The sequence below is a fragment of the Ascoidea rubescens genome, assembly GCF_001661345.1.
Source record: "Ascoidea rubescens DSM 1968 unplaced genomic scaffold ASCRUscaffold_6, whole genome shotgun sequence".
NCBI lineage: Eukaryota > Fungi > Ascomycota > Saccharomycetes > Ascoideales > Ascoideaceae > Ascoidea > Ascoidea rubescens.
In genome coordinates this window covers 61064-77320 of record NW_017962918.1, presented here as the reverse complement: position 1 = coordinate 77320, position 16257 = coordinate 61064, and the positions used below count along the sequence as shown (strand labels likewise).

The following is a 16257-nucleotide window of genomic DNA, read 5'->3' as shown; positions in this document are numbered from 1 at the left end:
AACAAGCAGCACAAAAACAAAGACACTACTTGTTGGCAGAGGCACACGTGCGCAGCCCATCAGCGAATTATTTCACAAACCCAGAGATCTGTGTACACAAAACTAGCTCTAGCAAGATCTCACAAGATCTGGGAAGATCTGGGAAGATCTAAAAAAATCCAGCAGGATTTGGATGGCCCTGAATAGTCCTGGATGGCAAGACAGCTTTTTCACGGTTTCTGTGCTGCTTGGGCTAAAAAAAAACTAAGAAGACGTGCATGTAGTCAAAGTAGCACTGTTTCTAACGCAATACGGCACTTTAAATCAATGCTTGTTATCACACTTTTCTGTTTTCACAAACCTAAATCCAATCAGTCCTGCAATATTATTTTTATCACAAACTCTATCTCTATTTTTAATTTTGTTCGATATCTTTTTAAATATTTATTTTTTATTCTGTTTTTCTCATTTTCTTTGTTTTTTTTTTCTTCCATTTCATTATCACTAATCAACCAATTAATTAAACGGTACTCAACAACGTCAATTCAAAATCTGCTCAGTCAATTCACTAATTAATCAAGCACTCATTTCCCCAACTCACCCAATCTGAATCCCACCCATTTTGACTTTTCAATCTCATCCCTTTTGTTCAATATCAATTTCCACTCCATTCAATCACCTAAACTACATATTTTACCTCAACTGTAACATAAAATCCTCCATAACTTTTTTTTCTCCTGAATATTTTCCATTATACTAATACTAATACTAATACTAATACTAATACTAATACTAATACTAATACCAATATGCCATTAATCTTTATATCATATTCTCATAATCATATTTTTTTTTCTCTCTTCAACCTACTATTAAAACCTAATTGCTCATCACATTTTTCTGAAAAAATATTCCCAAAGAAATCAACTTTTTATTCAATGCTTTAGCACTCCCAGCTCAATTGCGTTCATCCTCTTACTAAAACACTTTCTTATCTACATTCTACCGCTCTATAATCCTTGAATATAATGCAACTTTTGCCATTCAATCTCCTTTCTATATTTACAATTTCTCACAAATTTTCACACTCTCACCTTTGAACCATGCTGTAAATCTCAAATTCATGCTCTTTTCCTTGTTTTTTTCCATCTTTCTGACTCATTTGTGCAACCAACTAACCTCCTTTGTAACACTGACTCATATCTCCCGCTCAACTTTATTCTAAATGATCAAAAACCCGTAACTTTCAACTTTTAGTTGAAAAAAAAGTTAATGGTCTCTAGCAGGATCGAACTGCTGATCCCCGCGTTATTAGCACGGTGCCTTAACCAACTGGGCCAAGAGACCTTTAATTACTCTCAAAATTTCTTCTGTAAATTTATACTAATACTAATTCCTTGTTGACGGCCTCACAGACGGCTCTACTTTTCTTTCACCTGACCTAACGCGCTGTGCTGTTTTGCGCGCGGACTGTCGTGGGTCGTAGCCGTAGGGCTTCCTGTATTCCAATTCTCAGGGGGCTTACACTTTAAGACCGTAACTTAGGGCTTTTTATGTAAACTCGAAGAGAACTAGAAATATGTATTGGAAGACTTGATCCCTTTCTTTCGAAATTGATCAAATTACAACGCCTTTTATATAATTCTATATCGGTCTAAAGTAATTCATAATGATAAAAATAAAATATTATAATTGTAGTTGTTTTGCTTCCTCTACTGTTCTTGCAGCCAATTTTCTGATGTATCGTTTTTTTGGCTGCACGAACTGGCTTCGGAGCCATCTAGGACTATATTGCGGCCCTAGAGAAGAGTGACACAAACGGTACACGCGCTTAAGTATGGAAAAGCACTCTCCCAAAACGGTACTCCCCGGTTTATTCTAAGTTTCCTATTCGGGCTTTTATAGCATGTTTCGACACTTTTTTTCCCGCCATTGCTTATCAACCCTCCAAATTTTTCACTTTTTTTCAACTTTAGCTTTTTCATTTATATTTCCCTTGTTTCTTTATTCACTTTTAAACACTAACTCTTCTTTAACGCTTTTCAATATTCTTAATAATAGCCAATATTTATTATCAAATAAAATCAATTATAATCAATTATAATCAATTATAATCAATTATTAATAATGTCTATACCAATATCCTCCTCATCTCATCAATTCTTTCATACAACTTCCGAAAGAAGAGCTTCCATAGTATATGGCTCATCTGTTGGAAGAGGAAGTATTCTAGCTCCCTCCAACTTACTAGACAACCAAAATCCTTTCTTTGACGAAGACGACGACAACGATCAAAATAATTACAACTACAATTACAATTATGACAACAACAGCAACCAACGTATTACTCTTATAAACAATGCATCTAGTGAAAGCCAAATATTATTACCAAACAACAACAACAACAACAAACGCTATTCAATCATATCTGCAGAATTGTTACAAGAAGAAAGAGACCTATTGAAAGATAACAACCTATTACTAAATGACCACAACAACAAAAATAAATCCGACATCAACTTGCCTGCTCCTTCAAATTCAAGTCGTTACTCAAACAATATCCAATACGGTTCAACCACAGGCAATAATGATGAGCAATCTATCATTATAAACGCTTGGGAACATGCAATTCTTAATGAAAAGGTCAAAACATCCCCATTGAGAGAATTCAAAGCCATATTCAGATCTTCTTCACCTCTAATGATAACTTTCCTCCTTCAATACTCATATTCTGCTGCTTCTATTTTTTCAGTTGGTCATATTGGTAAAATTGAACTAGGTGCCGTCACCTTAGGCTCTATGACTGCCAATATCACTGCCATCTCAATCATACATGGCCTAGCAACTTGCTTAGATACCTTATGTTCTCAAGCGTATGGTGCGAACAGATACCATTTGGTAGGGGCTTATTGTCAAAGATGTGTTGCTCTATTATTCACCATAATAGCTCCAATAATTCTATTCTGGTTCATTGGCGCCGAATATATTTTAAATCTTTTAATCAACGATTCCCAATTGTCAAAATTGGCTGCTGCTTATTTAAAAGTAATCTCCATAGGTATCCCTGGCTATGTCTTGTTTGAAGCTGGTAAAAGATTCCTACAATCCCAGGGAATATTCCATGCCTCAACTTATATTCTAATAGTTTGTGCTCCCTTAAATGCTATAATGAACTACTTATTTGTTTGGAACTCACACATCGGCATTGGCTACCTTGGTGCTCCATTGGCTGTTGCTATAAACTACTGGCTAATGCCGATTGGTCTTTTGATTTATACCCTAACAAACAAAAATTTAATCAATCCTCTTAAATGCTGGAATGGTTTGCACATCAAACAATCCTTCAAAGGCTGGAATCGAATGTTCAAATTAGCGCTCAGTGGTTTAATAATGGTATTTGCCGAGTTTTTCGCATTCGAAGTCCTAACATTGGGCTCATCTCATTTAGGTATCACTGCTTTGGCCACCAACTCAGTCATAGCATCTGTTGCTTCGCTATCCTATCAAATCCCATTTGCTGTTTCAATAGCATTATCAACTAGATTGGCCAACTTTATTGGCGCATCTCTACCTTACTCATCCCAAATTTGCGCAAAGGTTGGTGTTGTTTTTGGTACTTCAATGGGAATAACTAACGGTTTGGTTATTTATTGTTTCAGACACAAAATTGCTCGAGCTTTCACATCAGACGAGGATGTCATCAGTGAGTTGATTCGTGTTTTCCCTATAGTCTCTTCAATTCAAATTTTCGATGCACTAAATGCTGTCTCTGCAGGTGTGTTAAGAGGTGAGGGCTTGCAACATATCGGCAGCATTGTCAACTTAGCTGCATACTATATCATCGGGTTGCCATTAGCATTTGTGCTAGCGTTCAAATTCAATTTCCAATTAGAAGGACTATGGATGGGTATTGGTATCGCTTTATTGCTAATCGGTGTTGTTCAGTGCTACTATGGAATTGTCGTTCCTGACTGGAATAACCTAATCAAAACAGCCAGCGATAGAACCGAAGCGGAAAGATCTCATGTCTAGGTATCTGCACGTCTAGATATCTAGCCCTCACAGCCCGCTACAAATGAGCTTGATCCACACTTTGCACTTTGCACTTTGAACATTTTTGTACATTTTTGTTTCAATGTAATACCATTTCAAAGCTATTTCTGAAGCACACATTGCGCTTCCCAGGGACCTGCCTAAACGGGCATCAATTCTCAAACAGGAAGCTGCTAATGCGGTATTACCTCCTCCGGCAACATGCCTTTTTGAGCAATAGGTCTCCAGATCAAAACAGCAATTTTGCCGATGTTCATCGCCCAAAACAGCAACGGAGACTTGAGACCTGATCCGATAGTGCTCTTCGGATGTGCTCCAATTGGCTCTCTGCTTCTAAAAATTGTGGTAGAATTGATTAGAAATGTCCAAACTCAAACATGTATCGATAGAACTCGATGTTGGAAATGGATAAGTTATTTAAGATTTGCTCAGTCATCGCTCGCAAGAATTTTTTCTTCACTTTTCTTCGAGAAAAATGGGTTGACTAATCTGAAAGAGATTACAAATGAACTGAAAAATATTTAAAGAACATTTAATATTAAAAAAAAAGTTTCTTTATTTTCCAAATTATCCAAATTTATATCGAGTTAATTTACGTTAGAAATTATTAATATGGTTATTCTAAACTCAAACCCAAAGAGTGATCCGGAGAATACTGAATCTACTTTGATTTCTTTTGATTTCTCTAATGAACTCGAAAATTCTGATTCTAGATTAAATCATTCTATTTTCGCTAACAATACTTATAATGCTAATAATAATGAAGAAGACGATGGTGGTGATGAGAATGATTATAATAGTAATAAAAACACTAATTTATTAGAAACCCAACACACATATATTTCAAATGATTCTAAGAGTAAACTCAAGCTAAATCTAAATGATAGCTATGGCTCAGTCGTGGATAACCAAATCAATGAAGAAACTTTGACATTAGTTTCTGTTGACAACACTTCGATCTTGAAAGAAATTCAGGGAATCACTAAATCTTCTATGCCTTTGATGGTAACTTTTCTATTACAACGTTCTTTCTCTGCTGTCTCTGTTTTCTTCGTGGGTCATTTGGGCAAAACTGAACTAGGTGCTGTTACTTTAGGTTCTATGACTGCTAATATTACAGGAATATCAATCATTATAGGGTTGGCTACATGTTTGGACACTTTATGCTCTCAAGCTTACGGTTCAAAAAATTATAAACTAGTAGGGGTTTACTGTCAAAGATGTATTGCATTATTACTAACAATAATAATACCAATTTTATTGTTTTGGATCTTTCTTTCTGAATCTTTTTTAAATCTTATTTTAAGCGATAAAAAGTTATCATCACTATCTGCTAGTTATTTAAAGATTAATTCAATCGGTATGCCAGGTTTTATACTATTTGAATGCTTAAAAAGATTTTTACAATCCCAAGGTATATTTCACGCTTCAACTTATGTTTTGATTTTTTGCTCACCTGCAAATATTTTGTTACATTGTTTATTGATCTATAATAAGTCAACATCAATCGGTTATCTTGGAGCCCCACTAGCAGTGGCAATCAATTATTGGTTAATGCCATTGGGTTTAATTTTATATTTAGTTTTTAATAATAACCCAATTAACCCTCTTAAATGTTGGAATGGCCTAAATATTAGACAAGCATTTAAAGGTTGGAGCAGAATTATTACATTGGCCATTAATGGTATTATAATGATTGTTTCTGAATTTTTAGCATTTGAAATATTAACATTAAGTTCTAGCTATTTAAGTTTAAGCTCATTAGCTGCAAATTCCGTTATAATGTCAATAATTTCAATCACATATCAACTACCATTTTCAATAGCCATTGCAGTGTCTACAAGACTAGCCAACTATGTTGGAGCCAATTTAGTTGAAAAATGTAAGAATTGTGTCAAAGCTGGAATAATTTTAAGTTTAATCATGGGGTTAATTGATGCTATTGTTTTATTTTCATTCAAGGAAAACATATCGAGATTTTTCACAAATGACGAAGAAGTTTTAAATGAGATTTATAAATGTATAACGACGCTAACTGTGATTCAAATTTTTGATTCAATGAATGCTATTACATCAGGAATATTAAGAGGAGAGGGGATGCAAGAAATTGGCAGCATTACAAACTTATCAGTCCATTATCTTATTGGAATACCTGTGTCGTTTTTTTTGGGATTTAAAATGAATTTGAGATTAAATGGACTATGGATTGGAATGATGGTTGGATTAACAGTTGTTTCTGTGATTCAAGGCTATTATGGGATAATAAAACCCAACTGGGATAGTTTAATTAGGTTGGCAAGATATCGAACGGAAATCGAGCGTAATATATAGAAAGAAGAAACATGTATAAAGTATTTATCATTATATATCAAAACTCATTAAAATAAAAATAAATAAATAAATAAATAAATAAATAAATCAAATTATGTAATCACAAGAGAGCGAAGAATATAGTTTATAAGCGTTGTTGATTTGATTGATATTATTCAATAAATTATCATTTAAATCAATGATATCATCGTTATCATTAATGTTGTTATTTGAGTTTATAAATTGTGGAATTAAATTTTTTAAGAGAGTAATATCGTCTTTTGCTAAATTTAATTTCGTATAAAAATCAGAGTAGTTATCCCAATAAATGGAATCATTTAAACCGTCAAATTGATATTCTAATTTTCTATTGGTGTCATTGTTATATTTATTAAGGTGGTGGCCATATTGATTGTGTTGATTATTAGTTAAATAATCAAAATCATTATCAATGGGAATTGAATTCTGTAAAGAAAGTTCAAAAGATGTCGCAATTGATTGTAATTCAGTAGACAATTTTTTAATATTCAGTAATTTTGATTCTAAATCATTGAATGAAATTGGAGACGATCTTTTTGCAGTCATTTCATGAAAGTTCAAGTGAATTTTTTTAAAAGGTTTTTCAAATTTTTATTCAGTTTATATGATAGATTTAATTTGTATATTATAAAAAAAATAAAAAAAAGAATTACAATGGAATTTATGTCTATTTATATTACGAAACCTGCTATTACACCAATGGATCAGTGAAATGTGGAGTGGAAGGTAAGAAGTTTTTAATAAATCTTCATTAAAAGAATAGAGATTAGGAAATATATGATCAAGACTCAGTGGTCATGTCACCAATAGACAGGAAATAACCAATAAAAACAGAAGCTTCTCCATTGCCTCGAAATGAAGCTAAAACAAAAAGGCATAGGCAAGAATAAAAAAATAAAATAAAATATATATCTAATGACCATTGAACCTTAAGGGACACGGGCCGGGTTACTGCAATTGTTTCTTACAATAGTGTATATCTTACAGTCTCCATTTGAGCATTACTAAGAGGAAACCTAGCCATTCCTGAGAGAAAACCTTTAGCACTTCAAAAAAACAAAAAGTAAAAAGTACAAACCAAATATAAAGAATATAATCCAATATAATAATTTATATACAAAGTAGAGGTTTTTTAAGGCTACATTGGCCGTGTGGTCTAGTGGTATGATTCTCGCTTTGGGTGCGAGAGGCCCTGGGTTCAATTCCCAGCTCGGCCCTTTGTTTTTTTGGTTACCATAAGAATATGGTGAAAATACATAATGAATTGTGTGAGTAAAAGCTTTTACGGCACTCAAAATAGAAGAGAAATGTAAAAAAATAATCGATGCGGTTTTTGTGGATCGAACACAGGACCTTCAGATCTTCAGTCTGACGCTCTCCCGACTGAGCTAAAACCGCTAAACTTTATTTCTCGAAAAATTGTAACATCCTTACCAGCACCCCATAAAACCGAAAGACACTGCATATTGCGCATCCGTTTACGATGCTTTGCCGTATTTTCGCACTCCACGAACAACCTGCACACCGGATGCTTTGCATCTCCGCAAACCTCGTTTTGCCACACACTCCGGTTCTGCATGTCTCATACGGAAATGTTCGGTTTCTCCCTCGACTCGTGCCGACATCTCGGCCTGAACTCTAATTTACTAGGCTCGATTATTTCTGATAAGTTCTCACGAAGCTCTGCAAATTCTCGGCATTCAATAGCATTGGGACGTTTTCTGTTTTACACACTGTGTTGCAACTCTGATAAAACCTGATAAGTTCATACTATTTTTTACTCCAGTAGCATTCTCGTCATTTGATCTATTGTTCAGTGTCTGAGTTGGTTTTATTTTTTATTTCATCTATTGTCTGGTATTTAGCTGATTTTCCCTTCTTTTATTTTCTCTTTTCTTTTGTTTTATTCCTATTTAGTTTTTCACCAACAAAAAACTACTCTTTTCCTTCTTTTCTTTTCTGCTATCTCGCCTAATCTCATTATACATTTCAGATCAAATACTGCACATGTCCTCCTCCAACGTAAATGAGTCTAAATCGTTGCTCAAGCAATCTTCCACCACCAATATTGTTCGTGTTATCGACTATGGTGCAGCTCCCAACGAGTCTGACGCTTCCCATAGCTGGGGTAATTCAAACGATGACGACAACTTATTGTTGAGTCCTGATTTCAAAACTACTCCAACAAACGAATTGAAATTCATTTCAGAAAACTCCTTTCCCTTGGTTATAACCTTCTTCTTGCAAAACTCCTTTCACATTGCCTCAATTTTCTCGGTTGGCCATTTGGATAAAGTCAAACTAGCCTCTGTCACCTTGGGTGCTATGACAGCAAACATCACTGCTTTCTCCATAATCGAGGGTTTGGCTACTTGTTTGGATACTCTATGTTCTCAAGCTTATGGTTCAAAGAGTTACAACTTGGTTGGTATTTATTTTCAAAGAGTAACTGCCTTGATTCTAACCATTTTATCTGTAATCATCGTCCTCTGGTTCCTTTTTGCTGAAAAAACTCTAGCTTTTTTAATCAACGATGCTGAGTTGGCTCATTTAGCCTCCAACTATCTTAAAGTCATCTCCTTGGGTATTCCAGGTTATATCTTGTTTGAAGCTGGTAAAAGATTCCTCCAATGTCAGGGAATCTTTCATGCTTCCACATACATCTTATTTGTCTGTGCTCCTTCAAATGCTATAATGAATTACTTATTTGTTTGGAACTCACACATCGGCATTGGCTACCTTGGTGCTCCATTGGCTGTTGCTATAAACTACTGGTTAATGCCCATCGGTCTCTTGATTTATATTGTTTCCACAAAAAATAAAATTAACCCTCTTAAATGCTGGAATGGTATCAATATTGAACAGGCATTTAAGGGCTGGTCAAGATTTTATTCCCTAGCTATCGCTGGTCTATTAATGGTTTTCTCCGAATTTATGGCTTTCGAAGTCATAACCCTAGGTTCGGCCTACCTTGGTATAACTGCTTTGGCTGCAAGCTCAGTTATCTCTTCAATTGCAACTTTGGTCTACCAAATCCCTTTGGCTATTTCAATTGCTGCCTCAACTAGAATAGCAAACTTCCTTGGTTCAAACCTACCTAGACATGCCGAAACCGCTGCAAAATTCACCTTGTGTTTTGGTTTAGCAGCTGAATTAGTAACATCTTTTGTTTTATTCACTTTCAAATCTCCCATTGCAAAATCTTTTACTTCCGATCCTGATGTCATTAAAGAATTAATCCACGTATTGCCCACAATCGCCTCCATCCAATTATTCGATGGCTCAAACTGCTTAACTGCTGGAATCTTAAGAGGTCAGGGTTTGCAACATATTGGCAGTAGAACAAATGTAATTGGTTATTATATTGTTGGTTTACCAATCGGTTTCGTATTAGCTTTCAAAACCTCTTTAGGTTTGCAAGGTATATGGTGTGGAATGGGTATTTCTTTATTATTCAATGGCCTTGTTCAATACTATTTTGCTGTCTTCAAGGCTGACTGGCCAAGATTAGCTGATATGGCTAAAGAAAGAACTGATGCCGAAAACCTTCATCTTTAATTTATCCATAAACATTTAAAATCCAAAATCCAAAATCCAAATCTCTACAGTTCTTTCAACATTCTATTAAAACCTTGGTTTTCCAAAATTCTTTACTAAAACCTTTAAAAACATCTCTTTTTTTCTCTCTTATATTTTTATTTGATTCTTATATCTTTGAAATAGTCTCTCTTTTACCCATCTTTTTTCAGTTTCAGTTTCAATTCAGCTCGATTTTATTTGATCCGTCCACATCAGTTCCAATTCAATTCCATTCATTTCATTTTTAAACTTGCTATAACTTTTTTTCCTATTTATGTTTATATATATATTGGATTCTTATTTTAAATTATCATAAATATACATTTATTGACATCTTTAATTCATTTATCAAATCAAGTAAGAAAATTAAAAAATATAACAAAAAAAAAAGGGTTTCTCATTAATCATTATTGTAATTATTGTAGGTTATAGAATATTGTCATGTGAATTGTACTCAACTGTACTAATTGAAATTCAAGAATTTTTCATCAATTTTGAACATTGATAAGATATCATCAAATGTTTTAGTCTCAATAAAATTTTGTTTAAAATCAATACCATTTATATTATTATTGATGTCATTAATTTTTGCATAATTTTCTTCATTAGATCTAAAAAGAGATTTATTATTTATAGTATTAGTATCAGATATTTGATTTTGATTTTGATTTTGATTTTGATTTTGATTTTGATTTTGATTTTGATTTTGATTTTGATTTTGAGATTTTGAAATCGGCAATTTTTGAAAAATTGTTGAACAACCTGAACTTGAAAACTCTGTGGAAAGAGCACTTGCACTATCTAAATTTTTTTCATTTTGAAATTCAGTTAAAAAGCTATCATTTGAATTGAATGCGGTGGCAATTGAGCCATCAGATTCAAGACTTCTGTAATTAATATTCTCATTAAAGTTAGCTGTATTTAATTGACTATTTTTATATCGGCAAATTTGATTATTAGACCTATTTTCAAAGTTAGATGAAACGGTATTATTACTGTTGTTATACTCATTATTATATTGATTACTATCATTTGATAAAAAATATAGAGAATTTTTTTGATTTTTATCAAACTGATTGAAAATATTACGATCTGTATTTGAATCGATTAAAGAAAAAAGAGATTGGTCTAGTGTGATATCGTCTGGTAAGTTTGTATTCAAGTTTTCAAATTGCAAATTATCTTTATTTCTAATTATGTTTTTAATTATATTTCTATCTATATTTCTATTTAAATTAACATTCATATTTAATTGTGATTCCATTGGTAATGACAATAATCTTTGGTACTGTTGTTTAAAAATTTTGAAACTATTCTGGAATTTCTGCCACATATTTAGTACAGGGGAATTAACATCTTTGATATTAGTTAGTCTTTTGACTAGCTTTTCTAAGAATAATAAAGAATTGTTTGTATTGTAGTATGATTTAATCAAAGATGAAATGATTGTAGTATCCAAGTTATTATAACTGTGATCGATCAAGTAGGAAGATAGTATATTTGAAGAAAGGAAACAGGATTCTGAGATTTGTAGTAATTTTAAGATAACTATTGGACCATGTGCAGCAAAAGAGCTCAAGTGTGAATCTGAGATTATATTTATAAAAGTTCGTAAATTGAAAAAGGGAAAATCTAATCTTAAAGAAGATTCAAGATTGAGGGGATTTTCTAGGGAAACTTCTAGTGGGTTAATTAATAGATTTGGAAACTTTGAGGCCATGGTCCAGGTTAGAGATTTAATCCAGAATTTTGTTACAACTATATCAATTTTCTGGATATCAGTTGCACTATAACAAGGCGATAAATGTGATAAATGGTTTTGGATTTGGATGATGCAAGGTCTTATATTTTTAATGTTGAAATTGATGTTAACATGATTCAAGGAGTTTTTAAGTGTGTTTGAATTCAAGTCTATTTTGATCCAAGTTTCGAAAAAGGATTTATCAGGAGTCTTGAAGACGCCTAATAGTTTGAGAAAGCCATTTAACAAGTGAGGATGGTCATCATATTCTAGGATTGGGAGATCAATAATCGGGTCTAAAACAATTGGAAAAGTGTGTTCAAGAGATATATATCTTTCAGTGTTATAAAGGAGATAATATATTTTTTTGAAATTATTTTGTTCGATGGGGGGTTTATTTTTATAGGTTGTTGGCAAGTGTAGGCCTAGTAATTGAGAGAAAGTGATTGATTCTCTTAGGTAGTAAATTGCCTTTGATAAGTTATTTGAAACATTTGAGTAATAGAAAAATTTATAGAGAAAATAAGAAGTTAATAAGGATTCTATTGAGGGAGAGATGAAATCATAGAATGATCGAACTCTAATGGCTTCATTGGCAAAGTCTAGGGCAGACAAGTTATTAAGATTTAGATTTATGTTCATTGAGTTTAAGAAGGAAGATTGTACAACGATGGCAGCAGAGACTGCGCAAACCATTGAATAGTGAGGAGAAGTTGTATGGTTTAGGATGTCATTGTCGTTATTGATCTTAGATATAAGATAGCTATTAACCGATAAAATGGGCCAAACCCCATAGATATAAGATTGATAAATTTTGAGACAAGGTAGGATATACTTTATTGATATTTTTTTAATTTTGTCGTTAGAGTAAGAGAGATTATTGTTATTGTTATTATTAAAAGTGGTATTGTTATTATTGTTATTAATAGTGGTATTGAGATTATTATTAATTGAATTATTAATTTGAATCAAAGTTTTTTTATGTAAATTTTTAGGGCCTAACTTTTTGCGAATTCTTTTATTTGTACAAGAGATTTTATGTTTGATACAATTTGAACAAGGAGTTTTGTCATTACCATTGCTATCACATTTGACTTTTCTTATAGCACAAGCATCACAAGGTCTTTGGAGACATTTTTTTCTCACTTTTTTGGTTTTGACTAAGCTAGTGTTATTCAGATGAGTACCAGCAGTATTTGGTTGAGAAAGAGAGGAGGATGAAGGTATAAGGTCCATCTAGAGCGAAAGACGTGTAACAGCAGAACCGGGAAGAAAGTGGGACGAAGGTGAATAGCCTAGCTATGAGCAATAAGAGAATCAAGAGATGAATAACGATGAATAATGGCACTCAGCTTTGGATTGAGATATCAGAAATAGAAGTAGTTGACATGAAGCAGCGAAGTCAAAAGAAGCTGAATCAAGATGGGTTTCGGAGGTCGAGAACTTAGTTGAGTCTACTCCAGAGAGCTGGGCAGGGCAGGTAGGGGCAGAAACAGCAAAAGAAAAGATGAAAAATGAAGCAGAGAAGAACAGAAAGATAAGGAAAAAGCAGCAAAAGCAGCAGAAGAAGCAGAAGAAGCAGAAGAAGCAGAAGAAACAAAAACCCAATTATCTTATTAGTTCTGTAATAAAATGGCTCAAAAATAAAAACGCAACCGTGCGGTTTTAGCTCAGTCGGGAGAGCGTCAGACTGAAGATCTGAAGGTCCTGTGTTCGATCCACAGAAACCGCATTTTTTTATTACTTTTTTTATTTTTGATATTCCGTGACCGCGAACCAGCCATATGGGGCTCCTAGACTTATATGGCAACTATAAACGCTATTTAATATCTACTTAAACCGATTTCTCAATTTTAAGTAAGATGTAGGGAAACCTGGTCTTCCAGAAAGAAAACCTATACAAATCAGATAGACCCGGAAAAAACACTCGGAGTTAAAATCCCATGCCTTTTCCGAAAAAAACAACCAGCATCTTAAACCTCTCTTTTGTACCCAAAAGTTGCCTAAGTTGGGCATACCTCTCCAGACCAAGTTTTGGAGGACTTATACCTGCAAAATCTCTTGCATTTACATTTTACAGACATTCAAAAAGATAATGATATATTGTAGGAGATGGGTTGTTACAAACACAATACTTTTTATTTAGATTCCCAGAAACCCACTGAAAATGAGCCCCAAACACATGCCCAATTTTTTGTTACTTCTTTAATTATCACGTGAATTGGGAAGTAAAATTACAGTCTCCTGATTTCAGGAGTTCCGGTCTCTTGGCCCAGTTGGTTAAGGCACCGTGCTAATAACGCGGGGATCAGCAGTTCGATCCTGCTAGAGACCATTTTTGTTTATTCTTCTTAAATTAAAGAATTTTAAAAATAAAATATGAATGGTACGGGAATCGAACCCATGTCACTTGCTTGGAAGGCAAGTATGATAACCACTACACTAACCACCCACAACCTTTGTTTATGAAATATTGTGTTTTAATAGACAGTACAAATATGTTTTTACTGTTTTTTGATGCTGAAAGAACAGGATTTAGAATTTGTTGCTTGATGACAGCTGCGAGATTAATCGAAGAGTGTACTACCACTCTATTGCTGCTCTATTATTTGCTTCAGAAATGACAAACATCGCTTCTGTTGAGTTGTTCATCGACAAGTCTATTCAGCTTTTTGGAGTGGATCCAAACAATACAAAGGTTTCCATGACCTACGGCTCATCCATCAAGAAAGAATCAAAGAGCAAGAGCAAGACCAATCCCAATAAAATACTTAAAAATGCGAATGATAGTAAGGACAGCAAATTGATTCCAACAAATTTTATTTCTTTTAAAATATATAATCCTAATTTGGGCCATTGTTATAATTTCAAATCGATTAAATTTAAAGAATTGTCAAGAATTCTAGCTGCTTTAGGTCCAAGAGGAATTCAAATTTCAATTTCAAATAATTTGAATAATCTTAATAACAACAATAAACAGCCCATAACAAATACTGCTAATGTTGAGATTAATAATGATGAAAAGAAACATTTAACCATACATAAGAAAGGAATTTCTAGTATTATGTCCAACGTCGAATTTAATTTTGATGAACCAATTGAGTCTAATAACAATGAGAATGAGAATGAGAGTGTCAGTAATAATGATACCAAAGATGGCGCTAAAAGCACAGTAATAGATAGCACAAATACAAACGATAACGAGAAAAGCACTGCTCCAAATACCTTTAATAAAAAGAAGAATAAAAATAAAAAGAAAAAGGGTAAAAAACACTAAATTAACTTATAAATATATATTTATATATTCTTATATTCATATATTCATTCTTTTATACGATTAATTAAATCCACATTGTTGCAATATAATGTCCTATCAATAGATGAAAGCGTATTTAAACTGTCAGTCAATTTAGGCAAATAAATTGAATTTAGCAAATAATGGAGATCTAAACTTTCTTTGTTATCCATTTTGAAATTTTTTAAATTAATCAATGAATTAATCTCTCTGATAATTAAATCATCTGTAAATGTGACTTCTTTTTTATTTGACTTTTCATTTAAAAAATTAATCAAATAATCCAATTTGCTTGACAATAAATTTAATGATTTGCTCTTTTCATTTAAATTATTGATTAACGCTTGATTTTTTTTAAATAAATTCAAATTCAAATTTAAATATCTTCTCATTTGACCACCAATCATGGAATAATCGTCAGTCTTTTTAAGATCTTCAGTTTTAAAATTCATATCAATATAATTAGTTAGGTTCAGATTATGATTTCGTTTGGGGTTTTCACTGTTTTTATCAGTGTCAGCTATTTCTTTAATAGCTATCTCATTACTGTTCTTATTGTTTGATGTAGCTAAATACTCATTATTAAATTTGATCGATGTATCAATTGCAATTTTCTCGGAATTGTTCAATATCACCTTAAATTTGATTGTCTCACTGAAATCGTCAATCGAATTGTAAATTTCAATCGATTTATCATCGACATCATAATTCAAATAGATTAATTTGTCAATACTTGTATAGTTACTTAAAATCCGGTTAACATCATTCAATTCTTTCTTGCCAATAATCGTATTTCTCACTGTGAAGAATCCAATCAATGAGTTTTGCTCATTCTGCTTATTACCACTGCTTTTATTGTTTCCAGACACCTGCTGAATCAATCGCAACTTCTTCAACAAATACCCAGTATCAACCAGCGACCCCTCTTTCTCCTCGCCCTCAAAGGGAACCTCAAACACAGAGCTCACCACGTACTCTCCCAGCTCATTCACATCACCCAACAACATCCCTAGATACTCACTGGACCCAAGGCCCTGAGCAGCAAGTCTCGAAGCAAAGTCATTGAGTTGAAAAACTGCTAAAGAATGAATGTTCACAAACATTGCTTTGTTCTCTTTAAAATACAGTCAATCAAATATAACTTGTCAGGATTGATTTTATTAAATTATAAACTGTTTCTTACAAACTCTTAAATTCTCAAACTCTCAAACTCTCAAACGCTTAAACTTTTAAACTCTTAAATTCTTAAACTCTTAAATTC

At 33.1% G+C, this 16257-nt stretch overlaps 8 protein-coding genes and 6 non-coding genes across 14 annotated transcripts; 7 read left to right on the top strand and 7 right to left on the bottom strand.

The window, feature by feature from the left end:
- Positions 1–1252: 1252 nt before the first annotated feature.
- ASCRUDRAFT_t68 lies at positions 1253–1326 on the bottom strand. The gene has a single exon. It is a non-coding gene; the product is annotated as a tRNA-Ile (tRNA).
- A 1242-nt stretch (positions 1327–2568) lies between these two features.
- Positions 2569–4002, top strand: ASCRUDRAFT_22327 (MATE family efflux transporter; the record flags this gene model as incomplete). The annotated part of the gene is made up of 1 exon (XM_020189736.1): positions 2569–4002. A coding segment is annotated over one exon (1434 nt), but the record flags the coding sequence as incomplete, so codon positions are not given.
- Positions 4003–4644: 642 nt separating this feature from the next.
- Positions 4645–6363, top strand: ASCRUDRAFT_7936 (MATE family efflux transporter; the record flags this gene model as incomplete). The annotated part of the gene is made up of 1 exon (XM_020194368.1): positions 4645–6363. The coding sequence occupies one exon, from the start codon at positions 4645–4647 to the stop codon at positions 6361–6363; it is 1719 nt and encodes a 572-aa protein (XP_020047268.1).
- An 87-nt stretch (positions 6364–6450) lies between these two features.
- On the bottom strand, positions 6451–6927 carry ASCRUDRAFT_7935 (uncharacterized protein; the record flags this gene model as incomplete). The annotated part of the gene is made up of 1 exon (XM_020194367.1): positions 6451–6927. The coding sequence occupies one exon, from the start codon at positions 6925–6927 to the stop codon at positions 6451–6453; it is 477 nt and encodes a 158-aa protein (XP_020047267.1).
- Positions 6928–7526: 599 nt separating this feature from the next.
- Positions 7527–7598, top strand: ASCRUDRAFT_t78. The gene has a single exon. It is a non-coding gene; the product is annotated as a tRNA-Pro (tRNA).
- Positions 7599–7706: 108 nt separating this feature from the next.
- ASCRUDRAFT_t67 lies at positions 7707–7779 on the bottom strand. Its single transcript has one exon. It is a non-coding gene; the product is annotated as a tRNA-Phe (tRNA).
- Positions 7780–8110: 331 nt separating this feature from the next.
- ASCRUDRAFT_75716 (MATE family efflux transporter) lies at positions 8111–10290 on the top strand. Its single transcript, XM_020193186.1, has one exon. The coding sequence runs from the start codon at positions 8389–8391 to the stop codon at positions 9937–9939; it is 1551 nt and encodes a 516-aa protein (XP_020047266.1). The 5' UTR covers positions 8111–8388; the 3' UTR covers positions 9940–10290.
- Positions 10291–11443: 1153 nt separating this feature from the next.
- On the bottom strand, positions 11444–13338 carry ASCRUDRAFT_46136 (Zn(II)2Cys6 transcription factor; the record flags this gene model as incomplete). Its single annotated transcript, XM_020191056.1, has 1 exon — positions 11444–13338. A coding segment is annotated over exon 1 (1494 nt), but the record flags the coding sequence as incomplete, so codon positions are not given.
- Positions 13339–13360: 22 nt separating this feature from the next.
- Positions 13361–13433, top strand: ASCRUDRAFT_t79. Its single transcript has one exon. It is a non-coding gene; the product is annotated as a tRNA-Phe (tRNA).
- A 37-nt stretch (positions 13434–13470) lies between these two features.
- ASCRUDRAFT_75715 (uncharacterized protein) lies at positions 13471–13810 on the bottom strand. Its single transcript, XM_020193185.1, has one exon. The coding sequence runs from the start codon at positions 13715–13717 to the stop codon at positions 13532–13534; it is 186 nt and encodes a 61-aa protein (XP_020047264.1). The 5' UTR covers positions 13718–13810; the 3' UTR covers positions 13471–13531.
- Positions 13811–13962: 152 nt separating this feature from the next.
- Positions 13963–14036, top strand: ASCRUDRAFT_t80. Its single transcript has one exon. It is a non-coding gene; the product is annotated as a tRNA-Ile (tRNA).
- Positions 14037–14081: 45 nt separating this feature from the next.
- On the bottom strand, positions 14082–14153 carry ASCRUDRAFT_t66. Its single transcript has one exon. It is a non-coding gene; the product is annotated as a tRNA-Gly (tRNA).
- A 109-nt stretch (positions 14154–14262) lies between these two features.
- Positions 14263–15182, top strand: SRP21 (signal recognition particle subunit SRP21). The gene has a single exon (XM_020193184.1). The coding sequence runs from the start codon at positions 14322–14324 to the stop codon at positions 14976–14978; it is 657 nt and encodes a 218-aa protein (XP_020047263.1). The 5' UTR covers positions 14263–14321; the 3' UTR covers positions 14979–15182.
- Positions 15023–16099, bottom strand: ASCRUDRAFT_70199 (uncharacterized protein; the record flags this gene model as incomplete). The annotated part of the gene is made up of 1 exon (XM_020191758.1): positions 15023–16099. One exon carries the CDS (start codon positions 16097–16099, stop codon positions 15023–15025), a length of 1077 nt encoding a protein of 358 aa, XP_020047262.1.
- Positions 16100–16257: the final 158 nt, after the last annotated feature.